The sequence below is a fragment of the Rana temporaria genome, chromosome 2 (genome assembly GCF_905171775.1).
Source record: "Rana temporaria chromosome 2, aRanTem1.1, whole genome shotgun sequence".
Lineage (NCBI taxonomy): Eukaryota > Metazoa > Chordata > Amphibia > Anura > Ranidae > Rana > Rana temporaria.
The window spans coordinates 278,304,394-278,326,280 of NC_053490.1; the positions used below are offsets into that span (position 1 = coordinate 278,304,394).

Genomic DNA, 21,887 nt, shown 5'->3' on the forward strand with positions numbered 1-21,887 from the left:
TGTATGAGCATTCCTGCGCCAAACTGTGGCGTTTTACATCCACCCTGTCCCCTCCTGAATACTACCTGGCAGGGAGTGTGGAACACACTTCCCGGTTTATTGCAAACCATCGACCCATATCTCCTCGACTCAGTTTTATTATAGTGATACAGATGAGAAAGTTGTGCCGCTACATAGTAATCTTGGATGTCTGGGAGGGAACATCCCCCCTCCGTTGTGGGGTTCTTAAGTACCTGCCATGCTAGCTTATGCCTGCCCGATCCCCATACAAAGGAGTTTAGTAATGCCTCCATCTGCTTGAAGATCTTCATCGGGATATACAAGGGAGCATGCCATATCATATATAGGATTTTGGGAAGTAAGATCATCTTAACTAAATTGATTCTTCCCATGACCCCCAAAGGTAGCCTCGCCCACGCCTGGGTTCTAGATTTGATGATCGCAAATAAAGGGTCTATGTTAAGGGATACATAGTCTTGTAAATTTCTGGTGACTATTACTCCAAGATATTTGACCTCTGCCACCCTTTGCAATGGCAACTCCGATTGAGTCATCGATGGGGGAAACTGGTCTAATGGGAGGATTTTAGATTTGTCCCAGTTTATTTTGAGCCCTGAGAATCTGCCTATGTCTTCTATGATATTTAGTGCCGCCGCTAGTGAAGGGCCCTGGTCCGCCAAGTAGAGAACCGTATCGTCAGCGTACAATCCTATCTTTTCCCAATTGTCTCCTTTTCTAAGTCCGATCAACTCCGGGCATGTCCGTATAGCAATAGCCAGGGGTTCCGCCGCCAGAGCGTATAATAGCGGAGACAGGGGGCAACCCTGCCTCGTACCCCTCTCCAGGGAGATCTGGTCCGATAGCCAGCCATTGACAAAAATTCTAGCCTTAGGGGTTTGGTATAGAAGCTGTACCCATTTAATGAAATTTGGTCCAAATCCAAAGCACCTCAAGCATTCCCACAGGTATGGCCATTCGACCGAGTCGAAGGCTTTGGCCGTGTCTAGCGCCACCACTACTCTTGTCCCCATATTGTCATGTTGGGCTTGAATATTTATAAATAATCTGCGTATATTCATTGCTGTATTCTTTCCGGGCATGAACCCGGTCTGATCCGAGTGCACCAAGGAAAGAATAACCTCATTCAACCTAGTAGCCAGCACCTTGACCAGGATCTTAATATCCACCGGCAACAGAGATATCGGTCTGTATGACTCTGGGTATTGTGGATCCTTGCCCGGCTTTGGGAGCACTATGATCTGGGCCTCCTGCATAGAAGAGGGAAGTATTCCCAGTTCAAAAATGGAACAAAACAAATCCTTAAGTCTAGGGACTAAAATCTCTGAGTACGTGGTGTAGAACTCTAAGGGTAGGCCATCCAGTCCCGGTGCCTTAGATTTGGCTAGCTGTGACACTGCATTATCTATATCCTGTGTGGTGATTGGGGCCTCTAATATCTTAGTTTGTTCCAAATTCAATCTGGGAAACTGCAATCTATGTAAGTAATCTCTGATTTCGGTTGGCGTATTATGGCACTGTGATCTATATAGGTCCCCATAAAAATTTTTGAACCTATCTGCCACCTTCGGGGGATCTGTGACTACCGAACCGTCCGGTTCTATCAGAGATACCACCACCGGGGGCCTGTCCTCCATATGCGCCAAATATGCCAGCATCTTTCCGGCTTTTTCTCCATGCTCATACACCCTGGCTTTACCAAAAAATACTCTCTGTTTAGCTTTTTCCATGAGTAGTTGTGATACCACCCGGGATTGTAACTTGACCCTATCAAGGTTTTCTAGAGATGGCTGTACATTGTAGTCCCCCTCCATTTCCCGCAGCACCTTCTCAGACATGGAGACTACTGCTTTCGAGGATGCTTTAAGCCTGTTTATTCTGTTGTCTATAATCCTTCGTGCGTGGAGTTTAAATGCATCCCAGTGCCCGTTAACCCAGGTTGCGTCCTGCCCTACCGAAAAAAAGAACGTCAGCTCTCTGGTCACACTTTCATGGTCTGTCAGGGCTGTCAGCCAGTAGGGGTTAAGTCTCCAGATCCTCTCGGGTGCGACCCCCAGCAGGGACATCTGCACCCAGCATGGGGAGTGATCCGAAAGGGCACGAGGGGCGAAGCCCGCTCCCACCACTCTCGGCAACAGGGGTTTTGACATCAGTACGTAGTCTATTCGTGACATAGTAGCGTAACTCGTCGAATGACACGTGTATGCTCTGACCTCCGGATTTCTATGTCTCCAAACATCCACCAATGCAAATTCCTGAAATAGTCTACTCAGCCTAGTCTGTCTATTGACTCCCTCCCTCCTTCCCACACCGACCGGACGATCCATATGTGGATCCATGGTCATATTAAAATCCCCCATCCATACAGCCGGGACATTCCGGTGCCTAGCCATAAATTCCAAGCCTGCCATCACAACTTCAGAGCTGTACGGAGGGGGGATATAACACAGTATCAACACCATAGGGACACCACCGATTAATGCATTTATGAACAAATATCTCCCCTGCTGGTCTGACTCCAGTGTTACAAGCTCAAATGGAGTGGCCTTGGTTACCAGCAGTGACACGCCCCTGGAGAAACTGGTATGTGTGCTATGGTACGCCCAGCCAATCCATGGACGCTTCAGAGCAGCCTGCAAATGGCCTGTAACATGAGTCTCGGTTAGGGCAATCACGTTCGCTTTTTGAGCTTTTAAATATGCGAGGGCAGCCGTTCTTTTAATTTTATCTCTTACCCCTCTGACATTCCAAGTCAAAAATTTAATTGTAGTCATATTGGCATCATATATACATTTCTCAGTCTACCCGGCCTATACCACACTTCACTGGCAGTCTGCATCTTCTTTTGACTCCTGCACACTCCATTCTCTCTCCCGCATCCCCGTATCCACCCCTTCACATCTCCATAACACATTAAACCCATTCTTAACCTATGGAGGCCACAACGGTGACCTCGCCCGTAGGCAACCTTCCCCCCACCCAGCCCATCACCCCCCAAACCTGGTGTAGGCATATGGTTCCCGAACAAAATAACAAAAAATATTGTCACATAAAACATCCAGCTTTCAAACCTAGCTGGAGGCACAATTCTTGTTTCTGTAAATATAAGTGTTGCAGCATACTGTTTCATGGGGACGATTGTCCACTGATCCAGGCTTGGATCCAGCGCGGTGGATAACAGTACTCCCAGGCAAAAACAGGCCCGGGCTCCTCCTATATATAAGGATTTAGTGCGTCATACTGCATATAAGAACCGTCTTTATTGCTAATGTTGGTTTATCTATGTAGACACCAATCCGGTGCCCCCTGTTTCTAGGCCAGGCCTTAATCCAAAAGGAAAAGAAAAAAAAGGGGGGAGAAAAAAAATCACCAAAAAAATTGGGGGGGGGGGGGGGTAGTGCTAAGTATGAACTGGTAATAAAGGGGGCACACTTATAAGGAAGTCATTTGTCTCCCCCCGAGCCCGGGGGGAGAGGTAACGAGGGGGGGCCATTTCCACTCCAGCCTGGCCTCCCACAAATTACTAGATGAAACTGATTATGGGGGAGAGGGGGGGGGGCTGGAAAGTAAGCATATCACCGCTTGTCCCAGGGGTGTCTGTAGAGCATCACTGTCATACCCCATAACGATCCAGGACTTCGGGTCCCCCCTGGGGTGTCTTAGAGCCACCTTCCCCTCACCTCCCCCATGTAAAAGTACTCACGACCACTCAGTTGCAGGACCATTCCTGTCTTCCCTTCCGATCCATCCATGCTACGGCCGCAGCAGGTGTGTCAAAGAACTGGGCCTTTCCATCTTCCTCCACTCTCAGTCGGGCTGGGAACAGCATGGAGTATCTGATGTGCAGTACACGTAGTCTGCGTTTCACTTCCTGGAATTGCGCCCTTTTCTTCTGCACCTCACTTGAAAAATCCGGGAAGACTGCCACGTGGCCATTTCCCAGCTTGATATTCCCCTTCTCTCTGGAAAGCCGCATAATGGTGTCTCTGTCCCTGAAGTTCAAGAACTTTGCAATGAACGTGCGGGGGGGTGCTCCTTCAGGTGGGGGCTTAGCTGGTATCCTGTGTGCCCTCTCCACCGCAAACATCACTGAGAATGCTTCCCTCCCATATGTATTAATCAGAAGGTTTTCCAGGTAGTCGGCTGGTTCTCTGCCCTCCGCTCTCTCCGGTAATCCAATGAACCGCAAATTACAGCGGCGGAGTCTGTTCTCCATTTCATCCTGATGAGCATGGAGCTGGTGCATTTGGCGCTTTAGTTCCTCCATTTCCTGCTGTAAGGGGTGCAGGATGTCCTCTGCCGTCCCGATCCGGTTTTCAGCTTCTGTGACCCTGTCTCTTACTGTGGCCAGGTCTTGTCTCATGAGTGAGATGTCTATTTTGACTTCGTCAATTTTAGTAGTCAGTGTGCCCTGCAGCGCAGCGATCGCTTCCAGCACCTTCGCCGTGTCAGCAGCCTGGCGGTCCTCTCCCTGTTCCCCGCCGGCGCCATCTTTGGCCTGGTCTTCTCCGCCGTCATGCCTGTATTTGGCCAGCTTGTCGACCGCAGAGGATGATTTCTTTGGCGGCGACATGTTCTCTCCACTCCCCTGACCTTCCGACCGGTGTCAGTTCAGTTTTGGCCCCAGGATATAAGCGCAGACTGTCAGCCAGGATTCTATATCATGAGGAGCTCTGTCTCCACGCGTCCTACTCCATTGCCTGTCAGGCCACGCCCCCACAATCTCATATTTTAGTTTCATTTTCAACACGCGGCTTATCCATAATAAGATAGACTTTCTCTTAAGCCTCGTACACACGGGCGGACTTTTTGCCAACAAACTTTAAAATGAGCAAGTTTTCCAAAAAATCCGACCGTGTGTACGCTCCATCGGACAAACTTTTTCGGTTTTCATCGGAAAAAAGTTCACTCTGCAAATGGACAAATTTTTCGGCAACAAAAGTCCGATGGTGCAAAGTCCGACCGTGTGTATGCTCTGGGTGTGCCCAGCCAACTCCCTTCATGCAAAAATCCACGGAAAAGTTTGTTTGAAGTCCGATCGTTTGTACCAGGCTTTACACTGTCCAATGTGACTCAGCACAAAAGAGATAAGCTGATTGGCTAAGATATTAAGTACCATACATCACTCACTAACTACACTGCCCAGTGCCCATTCGAAAGAACGATTCGAGTACACAAATTTACGAACAGACAAAGAAATGGATTTACAAAACACACAAATGAAAATACGAACATACGAATGAAAATACGAATATACAAAATTACGAACAGACAAAGGATTAAAAATACGGAATGCAAATCATTCATTATAAATGTAATTTTCGTTCTTTTGCTGTTTCGGTGTTTCGTATTTTAGTAAGTTTGTCCAATCATACGTTCATATTTTCGCTTGTTCGTTACTTTGCTTATTCGCAATTCCGTAATTTTCGTATTTTAGTACTTTCAGCTATTCGGATGTTCGAATTGATCCGAATGTACGAATACTAACAAATTTATACGAAAATTCATTTGTTACGAATGGAGTTTTACAGATAAATCTTTAATCTTAAAAAGGGGTTCCATGGTCAGTTGACGTCACAAGCCAGGATATATACATTTTACAACTGGTGTATAAGCAATGTGTAAATTTATTTGCTAAAATGCACTGAAAAAAACTTTATGGGTTACTATAGCTTACAAATATTTTCATCCTAATTCAGACACAGATCATTATGATGTAACTGGGATGTGCTAGAGTTCAGTTACAGAAAATATTTCTACAAGAAAGGCATATGAATGTTTAATACTTAATTAAACTATTTATCAAAGTCAGAAAGGCTGCGTTAGAATCCACAACATTTTGTCAATTTAACCAGAGCAAATATTGACTATATCATGTAAAAGAGCATGGTCAATGAATACTAAAATATTTTTCCACAACACCGAAAGTAGCTATGCACAATGAACTAAAAAAAAAGCTGTTTTCAGCATATTTAATATGCTGATCATGTGAAGAGCCCTGCGGGGACAAATGATCCTTACTCCATCTCATGTGCCATTTTCAAGGTAACTGGTCTAAAGACTGCACACCTTAAGTGAATTGTATTAATTGTGTCTGATTCAACCATCCAGTTTTCCAGATTATGCAGAGCAAGTGAAAAAATAATAGTGAAAAAACCCCATCTAAGAAATGTCCTGCTTGCCATATTGTTGTTCTCTCAACCTGTATTCTAACTTGCAGTTGTTACCTGTATGATGCCTGCAAATGATTTCAAGTGCCAGTGGCAACTAACCCAGCAAGTTTGGATAGCCTTAAACTCCAACTTCAGGAAACCTAAAAACCACTACCACACTCCTAGAGTTATCAACTCGTTTATGTCTAGAGGCTGAAAAAGCAGTTTTACTAACCTGATACTCTGCTTCTCCAGCAGATGGCACTCTCCTATGCTCCAGCAGTGGATTGTTCCTCTGCGTCCCTACTTTGAAATTAATGGCATCAGAGTATCTTAGACCCCCGGGGCATAGGGGCAAAGGGGCCTTGAAGACCAGTCTAGCTAGCAGCATAGAGAAGCTTGCAGGAGTGTTAGATCAGCTAAGTAAAAGTGCTTTACCAAGTCTTCTAGATCAGAGGCCCCCAACCCCGTGTTGGGAACCGGGCCGCACAGCAGGAATTCACATGGAATATGGAGCTGCCAGAGTGCTTTACTGCTTCAGCAGCAGTATGTTCCTGGCTGCTGTAGGGGCAACATGGTGCAGAATTCAGGACCATTTTTTTGTTTTGTTTTGTACAAACTTTATTTGAAGTTTTCAGGGCAATGAAGTAAACATTGCCATGCAATTTGGCATTGTGCACAGCACACTGCAGCTCAGGCATAGGCTGTGTTAAAGTGTGAATGGGACACCTAGCAAGCAATTGTTTTCTGTGTGTCCTTGCAGTGATAGACATCTTACAATGCAGTAAAACATCTGTCACCGCACACTATGTGAATAAGCCCTGGCACCCCACACCCTCACCCCCCGCTTCGTTGAAAAATTGTCTTCCACAAAACCTGGGTCCCTGGTGCCAAAAAAGCTGGGGAGTGCTGCTGTAGTAAAAAATGTTTTGTGTTTCCTACAGTTCAGCTTCAAATGCCTCTGCTGGCAGCTTAAACATATCGAGGACCTGCGTTGTTATGAATTACTGCTTTGCTTCAGATCTAACTTATGCCGCGTACACACGATCAGGCTTTTGCCCGGCCAAATCACATCGGAATTCTGATGGAATTCCATCGGAAAAAATATAGAATATGTTCTATATCTAAAGTCCGATGGAATTCATTGGAATTTCAGGTGAAAAAACTCAGATGGAGCTAAACATGATCGGAAAATCTGATGGAAAAAGTCCATCGGAAATTCCGATCATGTGTACGGGGCATTAGACTACTTTCACACGAGGCGGACTCCGCCGCTACAGAGTCCGCCAGCTCCCACTGGCTCAGTGGGAGATCTTCCCGCTGATCTCCGCTGAGCCAGCGGGTGACAAGTCCCTCTCTGCTCACTGAGCGGAGAGGGGCTTGTGCATGTCCGTATTCATCAATCTCACCCGATCCGATACGCCATGGACGGATGGGGACGTACCGCCATACGTCTGATTTTGGCGGATCGAATCGGGTCGGATGTCAGCGGACATGTCTCCGCTGACATCCGACGCTTCATAGGATTGCATGGAGCGGCCGTTCAGGACCATGTGAAAGGGGCCTTAAGAGAAATTACTTTGCCTTGTTTGTGAAATGTGGTGGGAGCCTTTGCTCTGGACTTGGTATGAATAATAACTTCACAGTTTTAAAGAGACCCTGTTACACCTGCAATAAGTCTGTATTACCAGTGTTTACAGAAACCCTGCCCACTGCAGTGATTTCACTCTATAAGGCTACATTTACACTGTCGATGTAGGCAGGTGTGAATTGTAGCAGCATGAATTTTTTGATTTCTGCTGCGACTGTCAGAGACTAGATACGGCCGTCGACCCCGTTCACTATAATGACAGGTCTGCTGTTCTGGTCTGGGGACTTCACTCAAAAAATAAATAAAAAAAAGTGAGGTTCCCCTCTATACCCCCCTTCCAAAATCCATACCAAACCATTTTCTGAGCATGCATCCCAGTAGATCGGAAAACCATACCAGGCCACATGCCCTCAACATGAGGGGGGTGCTGTGACGGGGCCACCCTGTGACGTGACATCACTGACCAATTATGGACACGTCCATGTATGATCATTCACGTCACCAGGTGGCCCCATCTTCTTTTTTAGGAGCTTAGCTTTGCTGATTGCAATCTGTCCAATGCCCACAAGGTCCCTTGCTTCCCAGATTTTCTTGTGTGGCGATCTTTGACCCTCTTGATTGATTGGTGTGGGATGACATTACCCCTGCGAGTTTGGTCACCCTGGCACACTCACTATCTTGGAATATAAACTGAGCTGTGCATGTGCTGCTCTGTGTACATTATACAGAACACTGAGCAAGCAGGTAGGTTTATTTTATTGCTGAAAAGAGCCTGTCTTTAATTTAAGACTTTAGTTTGACTTCAGATAAGTTCAGTAGTGTATGGGTATTGCCATTGGTGTATTTAGGTTTTGTGCTGCTCTAGGCCTGACTAAACTCGTGCACCCCCTAATTTAAATATGACCCACCCCTTCCTGTCAAGGCCACACCCCTTGCGGTTTAAGACCCACCCTGAAATTTTCAAGTGGGGACACTAGTTCTGATGGCCTGGCGGGGGGCAATGGATTCCCTTAATTTGCATAGATTTCCTCTCGCTTCCTGTTTGGCTATGGGACAGGAAGTGAAGGGAAATCTCTGCAATGGGGCAGGGATGGTAAAAAATTAGAAGCGACGCCCCCCCCCCACAGTTGCAGAATGCCAACCGCCCACATACTGGAGTGCAGTGCGGCCGATTTATGGGGGCGCTAAACTAATTTGCCTAACAGTGTAGTGCAAGCCGGCGGGGACACTGTCTGTGCTGCCCCCCTGCAAAGTGCTGCCCTAGGCCTGGGCCTTGTTGGCCTAGGCCAGGATACAGCATTGGGTATTGCAATGCAAATGGGTTGTGCCCAATGCTTTCTGGTTAAGTTCACTGCTTTAGGCCCAATTCACACTGGGACGGGAGGTGCGGTGGCGGTATAAAAATAGCAGCGCTATACCATCGGAATTGCGGTGGTATTCGGCCACTAGCGGTGCGGTTTTAACCCCCGCTAGCAGCCGAAAAAGGGTTAATACCACTGGCAATGCGCCTCTGCAGAGGCGCATTGCCGGCGGTATAGCCGCGGTTTCCCATTTGCTTTCAATGGGAAGGAGCGGTGGAGGAGCGGTAAACACACTGTTCCTCTCCCCGCTCCAAAGATGCTGCTAGCAGGACTTTTGGAGCGGTCCTGCTAGCGCACCGCTCCAGTGTGAAAGCCCTCGGGCTTTCACACTGGAGAAACAGCAGCTGATGTTTAGGGTCGGTTTGCAGGCGCTATTTTTAGCGCAATAGCGCCTGCAAACCGCCTCAGTGTGAAAGGGGCCTTACTGTAAATTCCTGAGCATTCTACATGTTGCCATATATGAACTACGATAGTGTATAAAAGTTGTATTCGTTGCATCATAATTTTACCCATCTGAAAAATACATTTGCCATTCTTTTCTGTCATTAAAAGATTACTACTTTATTTAATGACTGCAACTGCTCACAGTTTTAATGAAAATGCATATAGAATACCGGACAGGTTTTGAATTTCCGCTGCCTATTCACCTGAATTCTCCATCAGTATTTTGGTTGTGCAGCATGAGGGCATTGCTCTATGGTATTTCTCTCTCATGATATAAAGAAATTGTGACGTTCTTTGTGTAAAAACTTGCTGAACACTCTTATTTCACCTCAAACAATCTATCTAGTAGCCATGACAATGCTGGCTCTGCAATATCTCCCAGTTAAACATCTCTTCAAACTTTCCTGCTCCGTTACAAGGGGAGACAAAACCCCACTGTGCAGCTGTTGTGCTGACGGGGGTGAGATGGAGGGAGGAAAAAAGGCTGTGTCCCTAAGGAATTGTAACATCTGTAGACAGGGAGTAACAATAGAGGGGGAAAAAGAAGAAAAGAAGAAAAGAGCAGCCAACGTACAAGCAAATATACATTTAGAATGTATCTAAACCCAGGAACAAAAGTCTGATAGATTACAGTTTACTAGGCCTTAGATCTGTTGTTTGTAGTGTTCAATTGTAAGTCTTTTTATGTTATCTTTATTTAAATCTGGTGATCCTGTTCTAGCATAACAGTGCTTACCTACTGTACTGTATCTAGCAGAATAGCATTGTGACTCTAGGATGGTAACTGTGCTACAGAACATCTCCCCTCTCATCTTCTCCAGAACATGTAGGTCACACCGACAATTTGCACAGGGCTGATTTAGTCAACGAAAATGTATTTGTCATAATTTTCATCAGCTGCATTTTTACAGTGACAAAAACTAAAAGTACACCACATCGTCCCCTGACAAACACTATGATGTAAATCAGTTGTTTTAAAAAAAAATGGGATATTTATTATAGCAAAAAATAAAAAATATTGTGTTTTTTTTCAAAATTGTCGGCCTTTTTTGGTTTATAGCGCAAAAAATAAAAACTGTCACAGGTCATCAAATACCACCAAAAGAAAGCTCTATTTGTAGGGGAAAAAAAGGAAATACATTTTTTTTATGGGTACAAAGTTGCATGATCTCTTAATTGTCAGTTAAAGCGACGCAGTGTCGTATGGCAGGGGCTGAAGTGGTTAAAAAATCAATTTAGGCCTGAAGATTACATACCCCCCCTCAAACATTCTATATTTTCTTAAAGAAGACAAGTTCATGTAAATGTGCACTGCATGATGGCAAGGAGTTTTTTTTAATTTTATTTTTAATGTTACACTTCTGTCAAAAAAGCAATATTCTTGTAACGAAACTTGGTTTACCTTAAAGGCCTTATATTATAAATAAATCTGTGTCACGTTCAAACCTTAATACCATAAATAATAACTTATTCAATTTTTCATTCCAAGAGTATACAAAGAGTTTGGAAATTGTAGAGAAATGCTTAAATAATGCATGACAATGTAACTACCGTAAACCCATTTGATTTTAGTCGACTAAATGATTTTAGTCTACTAAAATGTACTGAAGATTTAGTCGACTAAATAAAACTAAAACTAAAACACTTGCAGAAGACTAAAATGGGAATAAAACTAAAATGCCATTTTAGTCCTAAGGCTAAGACTAAAACTAAATGAAAATTTGCTGCCAAAATGAACACTACTGATAACACTGCAGAAAAACATAAATGCACATTGGAGAAGAAGAAAAGTTTAGGCTACTTGTACACAGCGGTTTGCCTTGTTATGATCAAATTCCAGACTTTTCATTCAGCTCAGCTGCCAACAACCTATCAAAATCTTTGACAGGCTAAAAGACGCAGTGGCTGGACACATTACTTACTGTAGCTGTCCTCAAGTTTACACTGAGGGCGGGTTTGACATTGTGCGAGTTCAGCTGATTTCAAGGCATTTCAGCATTTCAGTTCAGCTGATTTCAAGGCATTTCAGCATTTCAGTTCAGCTGATTTCAGGCATTTAAGTCCAACTTCAGGGGTGATTTGACAGACATCTGTGTGGTTTCATGCACAGATGTCTATTGAAATCGCCCCCAAAGTCACCAAAAGTAGTACAGAAACTTATCTTGGGAATCGGTGCGATTGCAGGCAATAGGCTCTGATTTGGCATGAGAATTGACGTGTCAAATCGTATGCCAAATCAGCCCAATATGAATGTGGGCTTAGGGCCATATGCATTTAGAAATGTATGCCCAGAACTTAGCTGCTACATATTTCCACATTGCCACATATTTCAGTCTGTCTTAGATATTGACAAGATACTGCCAACTGTACTGAACAGGAATTTGAGATTGACAAGCCAAACAGCCCATGTGCATGAGGCCTTAGAGTTTACATACACTTCAAACCTACAACAATACCTACAACAATAATGAGTTTGGTCAGTTTGGAAATCTGCATATGATGCTATATATATATATATATATATATATATATATATATATATATTGAAATTAGATTTATTTTAAATTTTTTATAATTTGATTAGTACCTCAGTATCTTGTTGTACTTACCAATAATACAAAAAGGTTTCCGTGCAAATCTTAGACGCCCCTTCCATCCTCTGTACCGGCAGCAGCACCCAGCCGACCAGATTCGAATGACGTACTCCATGCCAAACACGACAATCATCACAAATTCCTGGTGCATACAGAAAAGTTGTCACATAGCACATTATTCTGAAATATACATAATGTAAAGCACCAGCATTGACAACGTGATATACAATATATTGGAAAAGGGTTTAGCTAGCCTAACTATAGCATTTCTAGTCTTCGGGAATTCTGCTGGAGTTTAACAAGAACCAGGGCCCTAGTTAACACTAATTTGCCTAGTCATACATGAATCATAGATACTTTCCTTTAGGCTCTAACCTTTTTTAACTTAAAGCGGAGTTCTGGCCACAATTTCACTTTTTAAATATAAATACCCCTGTAATACACAAGCTTAATGTATTCTAGTAAAGTTAGTCTGTAAACTAAGGTCCGTTTTGTTAGGTTGTTACAGCATTTAGACACTTTATAAAATAGAAATGGACTGGGGCCATCTTAAGTGTGTGCATCATGAAGCCAGACTGTATGACTTCCTGGATTTCAGCCATGCAAATCTCGCATATGCTCAGTGCTGCACAAGCAGTGTCAGATCAGGTTTCAGCACCTGTGCTGTCCAAGTCACATGATTCTTTGAGACTGGGGAATGAACAGACTCCTGGAAAGTTACACCCACTACATTCCCAGGAGTCTGTGCGGTGTAGGTTAGGAAGCATTAAGCACCTAGGTGCAGGAAGTGGGAAGATTAACTATTCTGCCTAGCAACAACACTTTGAAGGCATCTAAAAAAAAAAATTTTTTCGTAAAGGACTAATGACATTTTTTTAAAACTACTGATGTAATGTTATATTTATGGGTGGAACTTCACTTTAACAGAGATTTAAAATTAGAATGTACTATTTAAAGCAAAATGTTTTGAAGTCTTCTATTTTTTTCTCTTTATCATTCTTTGTGGAGTATTTTTTCCTAGCTGATTTCCACCTGGAAATACCTAAAATACTTTTTTTTTTTTTACTTAGTGGAATGTGCTTCCTGTTCCCCCACTTAATGCTTGCATTCGTAAGTCACATCCATTATCACAGGTGATTCTAAGGAAGAGGTGGGGTGTGTCTGGCCCAATCTAATTACATAACGCAATGGATAGGGTGGTCAAGCTCCGATACCAATTTTATGTGCGGTCATATTTAAACACACTCTGTAACTGTTACTGTATAACAGGGTATTGAAGGTAAGACTTTGAAAATAGAGGTTGTTAGTACAATTTTTTTTCTGACTAATTATTTATTTCTTATCTCATATTTATCTATTATGTATTTTTGTGGCTTCTTCTAAAGTGTGTCTTGGTTTTCTTCTTAGCAGCTTCTATGTCTTCACTGATTTACACAAGGGTCCAGAGGCTGGCAAAAAAAAGAAAACAGACACGAATAAAATGGTTTCTCCATTCCGCTTTCCCATTTTTTTTATTTTTTTTTCAGTGGGTTGAACAAGAAAAAAATGTTCTCTTCGACAAAAGCCAGCCGATTTTTAAGCCGTGTGTATCAGCTTTAGTCTTCTTCCCTGGGCATGGTCACCTGATTGTCTAGAAGTAAATTTTGGCCCTACTCAGTTCTCAGGTACATTTCTTTGTTCAGTAGCACAATATGCTATCAAGAATAATAAATATAAAGCATAGTATTGTTACTGTCTTTAAAGAGATGCAGGAAGGGAATCAAGGGGTCTTCTAATGGTTTTGTATTTGTTACTGTTATCAAGCTGAAACCTAGAAAGACTTGAATGTGACTATCACTCAAACTTGACCTATTCCAAGCTCTGCATTTCTGTATGTGTTTGCATGTAACGCTATAGGTTTAAAAGAAAAAATATAATGAAAAGCCAGGATATTTTTCCCTGTTCTTTTACTTACATTTTTATGTAACAAAAAAAAAAAGAAGATACTCTAAAAAGCCTCATCCTCCATGACACAATGTTTTTTTTAAAATTCAATAAATCTAAGTTAATAACTATAGAAGACCTTACCTAAGCCCTTAAAAATGTAAATTAAATATTTCAATATAACTACAGAAGTTCTACTGGTTGGTGTTTTCCCAAATGGAGCTTTACTGTTCACTCCTTTTGACAATGTCCTGAATGTCCATGTGTCATAATTTGATGCTACCCTTTTTTAAGACTGGGAGACTAGGTAGCACCTATAGTACTTTGCTAACTTGCACCTTTTTTTCCTTCTTTCTCTAACCTACTTTACTCCCTCGCTTACTCCCCCCTTAGTTATTTTCTCCCTTTCCCTATTCTCTTTCCATTAATCAAAAATCCACATGGGAAACAGCACATTGTCTACAAGACCTTTAACATCTTTACCTACCAACCTTTAATTCCTCACAACCACAGATAATAAATCAGAATTCGATTAAAATGTATTTCCTTTTGCATTTTGTCTTTGACTTTTACCCAGTGTACTTTTTATGCGCTGTGGTCCTAATGTAAATCTTCACTTTCAAATCCTCAGTTGCATTATAATAATCCTCCCCTAACCTTCCCGCAAGAATGGCAACTGTTTTTTGGTTACTTTTTCATATTGTTGGTCCACCTCCACCTTCCATTCATACCAAGGCAAGAATTATAACAGCCCCACTCCAGCAGTCTTCTTTGATATCTACATCAGATATCCCGGAAGACATCAGTTTACACTGTAGCTTTCACAGGGAAGACCTGGCAGTGTGTAATCAGGAGCCTGTCTTAACCCAAAAGAGGCACCTGGCTCTTGATAGCATCAGGATAGGAGATGAAGGCCCAAGACCCAGCATACAGCCTCAGAATCACAGCAGGACACCGCTGGATTACGGTAGCTGTGCTAGTGAGTAAGTGAATTCAGGATGTCCCAGAAAACCAGGTAAGAAGGGATTAAAAGTAAGTAAATGTAACCCCAAGGGGGAGGTGGTGAAATTTCTCTTTAAATATAGAATTTATCAAAACAAACAAAAAAAGAGGGAAGAAAGGTATTAACCATATGAGTGCTACCTCTGTCCATGGAACAAGTCGAATGAGAAATAATGCAGTTCCTGGGACTACAGAGGATGTATAGACATCTGCCTGCAAATCGTTCTAATACAGCTATCTGGTAGCCTGTGGCCATCATTACAAAGAGCAGGTGTAAGACTATGCCTGCTTCAAGACAGCCATTTTTTGGGGGATACAGGCTTGATAAATCTTTGAGAGAGTGGGTAACCGCTCAAAGAGAACCAGGTAATCTGATTCCTGTGGTCCGAGCCAAGGGTGCAGGCAGTGCAATCAAAATGCAGGTTAGGATGAAGGAAAAAATCTGGGACAGCCGCACTCCAAAAAAACTCCTCCTTTAATTAAAAATCACAAAATACATGCCACAGCAAAAAACAGCACAACAAAAGAAAAGCTGACGTTTCGCACTATGCCTTAGTGCTTCTTTATAGCTAGCTAGCTATGAAGAAGCACTAAGGCATAGTGCGAAACGTCAGCTTTTCTTTTGTTGTGCTGTTTTTTGCTGTGGCATGTATTTTGTGATTTTTAATTAAAGGAGGAGTTTTTTTGGAGTGCGGCTGTCCCAGCTTTTTTCCTTCATCCTAACCTTGATAAATCTTTGTGATCAGTCAAGCCTCGTACACACGTACAGGATTCCCGGCGGTAAAAAGTCAGCCGGGAAACCCGAGGGGGAAAACCGAGAACCTGCTTGGTAACTTTTTCCCCTACACACGACCGGGTTTCCCGACAGGAAAACTGCCATGAGAGCTGGTTCTCTTTTTTTTCTGCCAGTTTTTCTGTCGGGAAAACTGTGATGGAGCATACACATAGCCGATTTTCCCGGCCAAAATCTCTCATGGCAGTTTTCCCGACTGGAAAACCGGTCGTGTGTACGAGGCATCAGATTGTGATGCATGTGTCTTTACTAATGCCTGTCTGAGGAAAGAGGCATAAGGACTCCACAACCACTAAGTTCTGTATGTCCCTAACAGAAGGGTTAAAGTTTTTTGAAAGAGAATTCAATCAATGTCACTAGCCTCTTCATCTTAGGTGATGCCCTCGGTTGATTGTCTGTAGATTCTGAATGTGATGACTTGATGTCTGCAAAAATAAAACTTTATGCTTGTCATCATGGAAGTTTACTGTACGTGTAATATAACATTACAGAGTAATATTTTCCTTCCTTTGCAGTTGCATACAGGAAGATCAGGAGAGCTTATGTTATGACGGACAAGTAATTGACACTGATCCCCTCTCCATCATATTGATTTAATAGTACAGGGTAGGTCTAGTTTCCCAAACATCAGCAATGTGTCCTTTGCTATCTCCAGCACCTTTTTCACAAACAAAGACAATTGTGCTTCATCAAAGGAGAGACACAAGGACTTCTTAATTTAGACTTCGCGTCCGGAGTGAGGACTCCTGACGTCAGCTGTTTGAGGCATACAAAGTAGGGGTACTGGAAGTTCGTTGCAAATGAAACAAGAAGAGGATTATCTTGGTCAGCAAACAATGCAAGCCCCTTGTAAAAAGTCATATTACTTAAAAATTATTCTGAACAGAAAAAAACAGACTAGGCAAAAAAAGCCACAGCACACATTTTTAATTTTACTACCAAATGTGTTCCCATGCGTTGAACAGGTAATTTGGAATATACTATTAAATTCATTTGGTATAGAGTTGGACTTGCAAAGGTTAGCAGATGTGAAAAATTCAAGGAAGACTGGCCACACGTTAAAATCTAAGTGTACGATCTACTCTATTTAGTTAAAATAATTCTAAAGAAATCTAAAGATATTTGGGTTTACATAAGTACCATAAATCTTCCATGAGATTGTAAAAAACACTGAATGGTTGTAAAATCCCCTAGCAGATCTACCACAAACATAGACTTATCTGATGGATACTAAGGCCCTGTACACACGATCAGTCAAAACTGATGAAAACGGACTGAAGGTCCGTTTCATCGGTTAACCGATGAAGCTGACTGATGACAAATAGAGTAGGTCGTACACGAGTAGATGCGGCTAGCTCACTGCAAGAGGAGGACGTGCGTACATGCGTGCTCCTGACAGGCTGACATCCAGGGCTCCAGGGCTGCAATCAGCTGCTCTCCCCCGGCTTCTCCCCCCGCTCTCTCCGGCTCTCCCCCCTTGGTCCCCCTCTCCCCCCTGGTCCTCCGCTCACGGCCGCGACCCCCCATTCAGCGGTACCCCAGCCGGAGCCCCCCACACCCACACCTCCTCGATCGATTACCGACGCTGAGGCCGTCACCCGCCACCGTCGGGGACCCCCCTCCGGTTCTAGCTGCGTGGGATCCCCGGTACCTCTATCCCCCACATTAAGGATCCAGCCCTCCTCCTCCATCGAAGCTGCTCGGACCACCAAATCGCCGCCGGAGCTGATATCAGTTCACCCGCGGGTTCCTCCAGGAAAGTCCGCGGCTTCGGTCTGGTCTCTGGAGCGGCGGCCATCTTGCTACACCCGGCTGCGGCTCCAGCAACCAGGTCCCCCCACCCCTGAATGCCCTGAGTCCAGTTTTTCTGGATTCGACCCTTGGATCACCCGGTAGTTTTTCCTGCAGTGCCCCCTCGGCCTGTACCTCTGGAAACGGCGGACCATCTACTGGACCCAGCAACAGCCGAGTCTGCTCCCACCCCAAGGGCTAGAACTGGTGCTAGTAGTATTTGGCGCACGATCCTAGGAGTAGGACGTGTGGCTCCTAGCACCAGACAGGCAGGGCCCCCGCCCCCCCTGCATCGGACCAGGTAAGCCCCCCTTTTTTTACCCCTTTTGGCCTCCCCCTTTCCTCCCGCAAGCATCATCAAGGTAAGGTCCCAGCCACCTCCCCTGGGACAGTCTGTGGCCGTCCTTTTCAGGATAAGCCGCGGCTGCGGCCCAACATAGTGGAGAAACGCCCAGTTTCTTTATCCCCCGCACCTGCAGCCGGTTTTAGCTCTTGATCCAGGGCTCTCCCGATCGCCTTTGAGGGGTCAGGAAGGAATTTTTTTCCCCTGTCGTGGCAGATTGGCATTGCATGGCTAGCGTTTTTTTCGCCTTCCTCTGGATCAAACGGGGAGGGACGATTTAGCGAGCAAGAGACTTGAAAATCTTCCTTCCCATCATCATCAAATACCTTCCCTGAACGAAAATCACCTTCCCCATCGTTTTCTGCGATTATGGCTAATCTGAAATACTGTGCAGAAACCATTTGGGGTTTAAAGATATTCGCCTCAATACTACCAGCCACCACCAAAAAAGCTCTAAGGAATGAGAAACTGTTAAGAATCGATCGACAATCGACAGTTAAAAACTACACGCATTTACGCCAGCCTAAGCGCATATCATGCGCTTTGGTCAACACAAGATCGGCAGTAAAACACTGACAAGAAATCCATGATTTCATCCTTCAACACGACTTAGACTGCCTCTTTATCACAGAAAGCTGGCTTACAGCCAACTGCAACACCATTCTAGGAGAACTGGTGCCAGCAAATTACCGCCTTCAAATGCAAAACAGAGTGGGGCAAAGAGGGGGGGGGGCCTGGCGGTGACCCACAAGATTCACCTCTCGATCACCAAACCAGTTCTTCAAAACATGCTTCCATTCATGGAAACCCTCACTCTGCAACTGCAAACAAATCCCCAAGACACGGTCCATATCCTACTTTGCTATAGACCACCAGGCCCAAAAACGCACCTTCTCACGTCATTGACGGAGTTCATCTCCACCTATACCCTAAACATCAAACACCTTTTGGTGCTTGGGGATTTCAACCTCTGGGCCAACTCCTCGCTAGACCCCGTCGCCAACGCCTGCATTGACCATCTGGAAGGATTAGGTCTGCAGCAACTAGTACACAGGCCCACCCATGCCTCAGGTTATACGCTCGATCTCATTTTCAAACAAGATTTGAAAATTGACATCCTGGAAAATGAGCCGCAACCATGGACTGATTACCATGCCATTAAATTCACAATTACCAAAAACGCCACCCCAAAAATAACGATAAAACCGGTGAGAACTCACTGGACTAGATCGCAGAAGGATCTCCACTTGGAACTCTTCAAAACAACACTAGGGAACAAAATGGAAAAAACTCAACAACAACAAGCAGCCACAGAAACACTTTACGCCATCAACAAGGCGCTACTACAGTCAGCTGACGTAGTAGCACCAAAACGCAAAACTTGCATCCGGAAAAACAACTCCAGCTGGTTTAATGACCAGCTGGCGTTGCTAAAGCAAGAGCGTAGAAGAGCAGAAGCTGCTTGGAAAAGGAGCTCTTCAGAGAAAAACCACACCATTTATAAGATAATAACCAAGAAATACCACAAAGAAATCTTTATGGCCAAAAAAAAATAATTTTTCCAACATCATCGTAAATGCCCTAAACCGCCCCTGTGAACTCTTCAAGCTGGTCACTCAGACTATGAATCCTGCTTGTTTAGAGTCCCCCAATTCTGATTCACAATAATTTTGCAAAAATTGTCGGATTATTTCATTAATAAAATTGAAAAATCCGTGAAAGTATTCAGCACAATAAAATCGTCACCAACCCCTCCCCAAATCACAAACCTAATATCCACATAAATCCGCCGCAACCACCAAAATTCACTCTAAAACCCATTTCCATCGATGCCACAAAAAACATCATCGGGATGCTGCGAAACAGCACAGCGCCCAATGACATCATCCCCACTAAACTGCTGAAAGAATGTGCCGATATATTGGCACCAGCTATCACGCAGCTCATAAACCAATCATTCAAGGAGGGCATGGTGCCCACCTTGCTGAAACAAGGTATAATAAAACCAATTCTAAAAAAACCTACCCTCGACCCCAAAGATCCAAACAACCATAGACCCATAACAGGCCTAAATGTCTTCTCCAAGGTAATGGAGAAAGAAGTTGTACAACAGCTACAACATCACTTAGACACCCATAATTACTTGATCTGTTTCAATCAGGTTTCCGTCCGGGTCACGGAACAGAAACGGCGCTGCTCAAAATATGGTATGACGCTCTAGAGGCCGCAGACGAAGAATCTTGTCTCCTGATACTGTTGGACCATAGCTCGGCTTTTGACACTGTAGACCATGGACTACTACTGGCTAGGCTAGCTGAAGTAGCCAGAGTCGCGGAAGGTGATTTACCCTGGTTCTCCTCCTTCTTGGAAAACCGATCACAAACAGTGAAACTGGGGTCTTTCATTTCTGAAAAACGCACGGTACCATACGGAGTCCCTCAGGGATCCCCCTTGTCGCCCGTACTGTTCAATATCTATCTCTGCCCTCTCTTTGAAATCATCAGTAACCAGAAGTTACTTTACCACTCCTATGCAGATGACACACAACTGTATTTCCGCATCTGCAACACAAAGGATCATTCTCTTGGACTAGAGAAATGCCTTACTTTGATAGATAACTGGATGACAAACAGCTATCTTAAACTCAACGCTTCGAAAACAGAACTTCTCCTGTTTCACGCCAACCGAAAAAATCACCCAGCGACAACATGGACACCCCTACCCATTCTGTGTAAAACTATCACCCCTAGCACCAAAGTCAAAAGTCTCTGAGTCACTTTCGACACCAACATGACAATGGATGCACAAATAGGGTCAGTAGTCAGCAGATCACACCATCTGCTGCGCCTACTACGCAGACTCACCCCCTTTATCCCGAAAGAGGACATTGCAGTCGTGGTGGGAACAATCATCAATTCCAGACTTGACTACGCAAATGCCCTCTATCTAGGACTCCCCAAATACCAAATCACTCGTCTGCAGGTCGTTCAAAATACGGCCACTCGATTAGTGACTGGGAAAAAACCATGGGAATCCATCTCACCTTCACTGAGATCCCTTCATTGGTTGCCAGTAAAAGACAGAATCACTATTAAGGCACTCTGCCTAATGCATAAGTGTATTCAAGGAAACGCCCCCCAATATCAATGCGAAAAAATAAAAGCCCATAACCCCAATCGCATTCTGCGATCCACCAATCAAAACCTACTCCAGATACCCAAAGCCAGATACAAGTCCAAAGGAGATCGAAGATTCGCAGTCCAGGGACCTCGGCTGTGGAACGCTCTACCAACCACCAATCCGATTGGAGTTGGACCACTTGATCTTCAGGAGAAAGATTAAAACCCATCTCTTCTGAGGTCAAGGGGTTTCACTCACGGGATGGATATAGCGCCCAGAGGCGATTCAGTTCGCATGTGCTGCGCTATATACGTTTTTCACTCACTCACTCACTCATGGTCTGATGTGCCTACACACCATCAGTTCAAAAAAGACGATCGAGTGCAACACGGTGACATAAAACACAACGTGCAGAGAAAAATGAACGTCAATGCTTCCAAGCATGCGTCGACTTGATTCTGAGCATGCGCGGGTTTTGAACCGATGCTTTTGCGTACTAACCATCGGTTTTGACCAATCGGTTAGGCGTCCATTGGTCAAATTTTAAAGCAAGTTCTATTTTTTTTGACCGAAGGATACCTGACCGATGGCGCCCACACACGGTCGGTTTGGACCGATGAAACGGACCTTCAGTCCGTTTTCATCAGTTTGGACTGATCGTGTGTACAGGGCCTAACAGAATTGCCTGTCTAGGGTGGCCTAAATAGTAAATCTATCAAAAACTGCACAGGGATTGTACAATCAGACTGTAAAGT

The 21,887-nt window shown here is 44.1% G+C and overlaps 1 protein-coding gene across 2 annotated transcripts in view; it reads right to left on the reverse strand.

Moving 5' to 3' along the window:
* Window positions 1–21,887, reverse strand: part of KCNQ4 (potassium voltage-gated channel subfamily Q member 4) — a 284,528-nt gene that overhangs the window by 77,180 nt on the left and 185,461 nt on the right. For both annotated transcript variants that reach the window (XM_040337092.1, XM_040337091.1), the window contains exon 3: window positions 12,176–12,302. In XM_040337092.1, the coding sequence (XP_040193026.1) occupies window positions 12,176–12,302 (127 nt within the window). The remainder of the gene's footprint in view (window positions 1–12,175; window positions 12,303–21,887) is intronic.